Source organism: Pelodiscus sinensis, chromosome 4, assembly GCF_052426305.1.
Source record: "Pelodiscus sinensis isolate ZL-2025 chromosome 4, ASM5242630v1, whole genome shotgun sequence".
Lineage (NCBI taxonomy): Eukaryota > Metazoa > Chordata > Testudines > Trionychidae > Pelodiscus > Pelodiscus sinensis.
Window position 1 is genome coordinate 5,218,291 of NC_143055.1, and position 6,000 is coordinate 5,224,290.

A 6,000-nucleotide genomic window follows, 5' to 3' on the forward strand; every position below is an offset into this window, starting at 1 on the left:
TGATGTGGGGCGATGCCCCCTCCCCTCCGGGGGCCCCGATCCTGCTGGGTTACTCACTGGCTCTTCACGGAGCGGCCCTCTCGGAAGACCGGCTGCAGGGGCACGGTGGCCAGGCCCAGGAACTTGTCCATGCCGATGAGCGCCCGGTGCATGACCGTCAGCACCAGCTCGCAGCCCCCCGGGCCGCGCGGGGCGCCCCCTCCCCAGTCCGCCGGCTCGCCCAGCTCCAGGGCGCCCGCGGGCAGCTCGAAGGAGCACTCCTCCCGCCAGGCCGGGCTGCCGGGGCTCTTCTCCGCCACCGACGTGCTGTACTTCTCCCGGCCCAGCTGGATGATGGTGTAGGCATCGCTGGTGCCCGGCTTGCCCGCGCCGCCGCCGCCCTTGCTCCGCAAGCCGCGGGCCTGCAGCACCGTCACCTGGACGTGGGTGGGCAGCCAGCGCGGCGGGGCCGGCTCCGGCGACAGCTCCGCCACCCGCAGCAGGGCCATGGCGGCGGCAGGACCGGGCCCCGGTGCAACGCGGGGAGGGAGGGTCGCTGCAGCCGCCGCCCCGGCTGCAAAGTAACTTTCCCTGCCCGCAGCGCAGCTGCGCCTTCCCCGCCCCGGCTGCTGCAAGCCGCGCGCCGCCCCTCCCCGGGCCCTGCACCGGGCCCGCCCCCTCCGGGCCTGGCGCCCCGCCCCCGCCTGCTGCTCCGCCGCTGCAGCCTCCAGCCCGCCCCCGGGCTTGCAATGCTGCGGGAAGGGCAAGCCACGGGGCGCCCCGGCATTCCCAAAGCACCAGGCGGGGGGCAAAGGAAGGAGCAGGCCAGATAGGGCCAGTCCCTCCCTCCTGTGGCCACGGGGGGCTGCCAGTCCCCTGCTAACCCAGCCCTGGCTCCGCTTGGAGCCCAGTCCTGCCTTCTGTCCACTCACTGCATCACCCAGCACTGGGGCCCTGCCAGGAGAATGGCTCCAAGGTCAAGGCATAAGAACGGCCGTACTGGGTCAGACCAAAGGTCCATCTAGCCCAGTAGCCTGTCTGCCGACAGTGGCCAGCACCAGGTGCCCCAGAGAGGGTGGACCGAAGACAGTGATCAAGCGATTTGTCTCCTGCCATCCCTCTCCAGCCTCTGACAAACAGAGGCCAAGGACACCATTTTATCCCCTGGCTAATAGCCTTTTATGGTCCTAACCTCCATGAAAGTATTTAGCTTCACTTTAAACTCTATTGTAGTCCTAGCCTTCCCAGCCTCCTCTGGCAAGGAGTTCCACAGGTTGACTACACACTGTGTGAAGAACTTTCTTTGATTAGTTTTAAACCTGCTACCCATTAATTTCATTTGGTGTCCTCTAGTTCTTCTATTTAGGGAACTAATAAATAACTTTTCTTTACACGCCCTCTCCACACCACTCATGATTTTATAGACCTCTATCCTATCCCCCCTCAGACTCCTCTTTTCTAAACTGAAAAGTCCCAGTCGCTTTAACCTCTCCTCGTATGGGACCCGTTCCAAACCCCTCATCATTTTAGTTGCCCTTTTCTGAACCCTTTCCAAGGCCAAAATATCTTTTTTGAGGCCCGCTGTGACCTGGGTCGTTTGGCGCTGGGAGGGCAAGCCACACACCGAGACCCGGCTCCTAACAGCCGCGTGGACGTGCTTACCGGGCGGTGAGACTCGGCTCCAGCAATTGTTAGCCCAGGTTTGCAGGCAGCGCGGGTTTGGAAACCCACGCGACCGGCGCAGAACTGGGTTGGGGGCTGTAGGGAGAGACCGTCTCAGTGAAAGCAAGCCCGGAGTCAGAGGAAGCAAAAATCTTCAAGGAGCCAAGCTGTGCCATAGAGTCTCTCTGGCGAGTAGTTCCATGTTTGGGTAACAGGATAGCAATAATAGGTGGGATCTGTTCTAGACGGGAGCCAGCTGACAGCCTGCGCAGGCCCCTGGGGAAGGGGCGGGTGGCTCCATGCTCCCAGAAGGGGCAAGGCCAGGGGAGCCGCTCAGACTGCAACGTGCTCCAGCCCCGTCCGTAGAGCACAGCTTGGCGCTCCGGAACCAATTTCAAGGGCCCGGAGCTCCAGCTGCAGTAGCAGCTGGGACCCCCAGACTCCTTTGAATCTTTGACGACAGATCACCTTGCCTAGTGGAACGCCCAGGGAGATTAGAGAGCCTGTCAAAATAAAAAGCATTCATTAATAATGGGGGAATTCCGCTATCCCCCTATTGACTGGATACATGTCGCCTCAGCATGGGGTGCAGAGGGGCCCCTCCTCTCCTTACACTACATTGATGACGTCTCCCTCATCTGCACCCACGGGAAGGAGGCCCTTAAAGAATCCCACGGGGGTTTCAGCAGTTTCCACCCCACCATCAATTTCAGCCTGGAGCACCCCATACAAGAGATCCACTTCCTGGACACTACAGCACAAATAACGGAGGGTCGGGTAAACGCCACTCTATTCTGGAAACCTACTGACCACTAGACTTACACACCTCCACTAAACACATCACACGACCCATTGTCTGCACGGCCGCCAGGCCCTAAAATAGAATCACAGCTGCTCCAATCCCTCACCCAGAGGCAAACGCCCACGGGATCTCTGTCAAGCATTCTTAAAACTACAGTACCCATCGGGGGAAGTGAAGAAACAGACGGATAAAGCCAGGTGGGTACCCAGAAGTCACCTGTTAGAAGACAGCCCCAACCAAGAAAGCAAGAGTTTCAGAGGGGTGGCCGTGTTAGTCTGTAACTGGAAAATCTTTTAAAACACCAAATAGTCTTACAGCACCCTAAGAAAACATGTAGATGGTCTCATGAGCTTTTCTGGGCACAACCCACATCTTCAGATGAAACAGAAAGCAACAGAACATCATTAGCCACTACCTACAGCCCCCTGATAAAACTTCGCTTACACATCATGAAGGCTCTACAGCCCACCCTCGTTGGTGATCCCTCGCTCTCACAGACATTGGGAGACAGGCCAGACAGGCCCCCAACCTAAGGCAAATACCCACCACTAACCACACTCCCCACAACAGAAACACTAATCCAAGAACCAATCCCTGTTACCAACTCTGTCCACACATCTACCCTAGTGATACCATCACAGGACCTAACCACATCAGCCACACCATCAAAGACTCATTCACTGCATAGCTACTAATGTAAAATAGCCTAGAATCCCAGGGCTGGAAGAGACCTCAGGAGTCATCGAGTCCAGCCCCCTGCCCAAAGCAGGACCAATCCCAACTCAATCATCCCAGCCAGGGCTTGGTCAAGCCGAGACTTAAACACCTCTAGGGATGGAGATTCCACCCCCTCCCTAGGGAACCCATCCCAGAGCTTCCCCACCCGCCTAGGGAAATCGTTTTTCCTAATATCCAACCTCGACCGTCTGTCTTTCTTTTTCTCTTCATAGAATCATAGCATACTAGGACTGGAAGGGACCTCGAGAGGTCATCGAGTCCAGTCCCCTGCCCTCATGGCAGGACCAAATACTGTCTAGACCATCCCTGATAGACATTTATCTAACCTGCTCTTCAATATCTCCAGAGATGGGGATTCCACAACCTCCCTGGGCAATTTATTCCAGTGTTTGACCACCCTGACAGTTAGGAACTTTTTCCTAATGTCCAACCTAAACCTCCCTTGCTGCAGTTTAAGCCCATTGCTTCTCGTTCTATCCTCAGAGGCCAAGATGAACAAGTTTTCTCCCTCCTCCTCATGACACCCTTTTAGATACCTGAAAACGGCTCTCATGTCCCCCCTCAATGTTCTCTTTTCTTAACTAAACAAACCCAATTCCTTCAGCCTTCCCTCATAGCTCATGTTCTCTAGACCTTTAATCATTCTTGTTGCTCTTCTCTGGACCCTCTCCACTTTCTCCACATCTTTCTTGAAATGTGGTGCCAAGAACTGGACACAGTACTCCAACTGAGGCCTAACCAGCGCAGAGTAGAGCGGAAGAAGGGCTTCTCGTGTCTTGCTCACAACACACCTGTTAATACATCTCAGAATCATATTTGCTTTTTTTGCAACAGCATCACACTGCTGACTCATATTCAGCTTGTGATCCACTCTGACCCCTAGATCCCTTTCAGCAGGACTCCTTCCCAGACAGTCGCTTCCCATTCTGTGTGTGTGAAACGGATTGTTCCTTCCTAAGTGGAGCACTTTGCATTTGTCTTTATTAAACTTCATCCTATTTATCTCAGACCATTTCTCCAATTTGTCCAGGTCATTTTGAATTATGACCCTATCCTCCAGATTAGTCGCAACCCCTCCCAATTCAGCATCTGAGGAAATGAGTGGCAGCTCACAAAAGTTCATGCTTGAATATCCTAATACATCTGTTAGTCTTTAAAGCACCACCACAGTCCTTGTTTTTTCTTGCATCTTCAGTGACTGCTTCTTGGGGCAACTAGTCTTGGAACCTACAAAGAGAGAGGCAATTCTTGACTTAGTCCTTCGTGGAGCACAGGGTCTAGTCCAAGAAGTGAATATAGCTGAATCACTTGATAATAGTGACCATAACATAATAAAATGTTACACTCCTGGGGGGGGGGGAGCATCAGAGCAGCCCACCTTGGTAGCATTTAATTTCAAAAAGGGGAACTTCACAAAAATGCGGAAGTCAGTTAATTGGAAATTAAAAGGAACAGTGAGGAAACTGAAATCCTTGCAAGCTTCATGGAAACTTTTTAAAGACATCATAATAGAGGTTCAATTTAAACACATACCCAAATTAAAAACCACAGTACGAGGATCAAAAATGCCACTCTGACTAAACCACAGAGTAGCAGAGGTGGTTAGTGGCCAAAAGACATCCTTTAAAAATTGGAAGTGAAAACCAACTGAAGAAAATAGAAAGGGGCATAAACTGTGGCAATTCAAGTGTGAAAGTATAATAGGGCAGGCCAAAATAGAATTTAAAGAGAAACTTGCAAAAGACACAATGAACTGTAAAAAAAAAAAAATACGTACATGAGAAGCAGGCATCCTTCCAAACAATCAGAGCCGCTGGATATTGGAAATGCTAAAGGAAGATAAGGCCATTTCAGAAAAGCTAAATGAATTCTTTGCATCAGTCTTCACTGCCGAGGCTGTGATGGATGTTTCAGTATCGGCGCCGTTTATTTTGGGTGACAGATATGAGGAACTGCCCCAGATGGAGGTGTCATTAGAGAAGGTTTGGAACAAACTGGTATGTTAAACAGTAGTAAGTCACCGGGACCAGATGGTCTTCACCCAAGAGTTCTGAAGGAACTCAAATATGAAATTGCAGAACTACTAACTGTGGTTTATTTCAGCTTCTGTACCAGATAACTATTGTGGTGCCAATTTTTTTCAAAGGCTCCGGAGGAGTCCTTAGTAATTACAGTCCAATAAGCCTAATTTCAGTACAAGAAAGTTGGTTAAAATTACAGTAAAGAGTGGAATTATCAAACAGACAGATGGATGTGGTATGTGGGAGAAGAGTCAGCATGGTTTTTGTAAAAGGAAATCAGGCCTCACCAATCTAATAGAACTCTTTCAGAGTGGTCAAGAAATATGTGGACAAGGAAGATCCAGTGGATATGGTGTACTGAGATTTTCGGGAAGTCTTTGACAAGGTCCCTCACCAAACACTCTGAAGCAAAGTAAGTTGTCATTGGGATAAGAGGGAAGATCCTCTCATGGACTGATAACTGGTTAAAAGATAGGAAACAAAGGGTCGGCATAAATGGTCAGTTTTCAGAATGGAGAGAGATAAATAGAAGTGTCCCCCAGAAGTCTGGAAAGAGATCGGCACTGTTTAACATACTCATAAATTATATGGAAAAGGGGGTAAATAGGGAAGGTGGCAAAATTGGCAGATGATGCTCAAGATAGTTACGTTCAATTCAAAGCAGACTGTGAAGAGTTACAGAGGGATCTCAAAAAACTGGGTGACTGGGCAACAAAACGGCAAATGAAATTTGATGTTGAGAAATGCAAAACATAAACCCAACTCTGCGTATGAAATGATGGGATCTAAATTAGCGGT

At 51.1% G+C, this 6,000-nt stretch overlaps 1 protein-coding gene across 2 annotated transcripts in view; it reads right to left on the reverse strand.

The window, feature by feature from the left end:
• Positions 1 to 619, reverse strand: part of RAB11FIP5 (RAB11 family interacting protein 5) — an 82,885-nt gene extending 82,266 nt beyond the window's left edge. For both annotated transcript variants that reach the window (XM_075931038.2, XM_089777737.1), the window contains exon 1: positions 58 to 619. In XM_075931038.2, the coding sequence (XP_075787153.2) occupies positions 58 to 488 (431 nt within the window). In that variant the 5' untranslated portion in view covers positions 489 to 619. The remainder of the gene's footprint in view (positions 1 to 57) is intronic.
• Between the last annotated feature and the right edge of the window lie 5,381 nt (positions 620 to 6,000).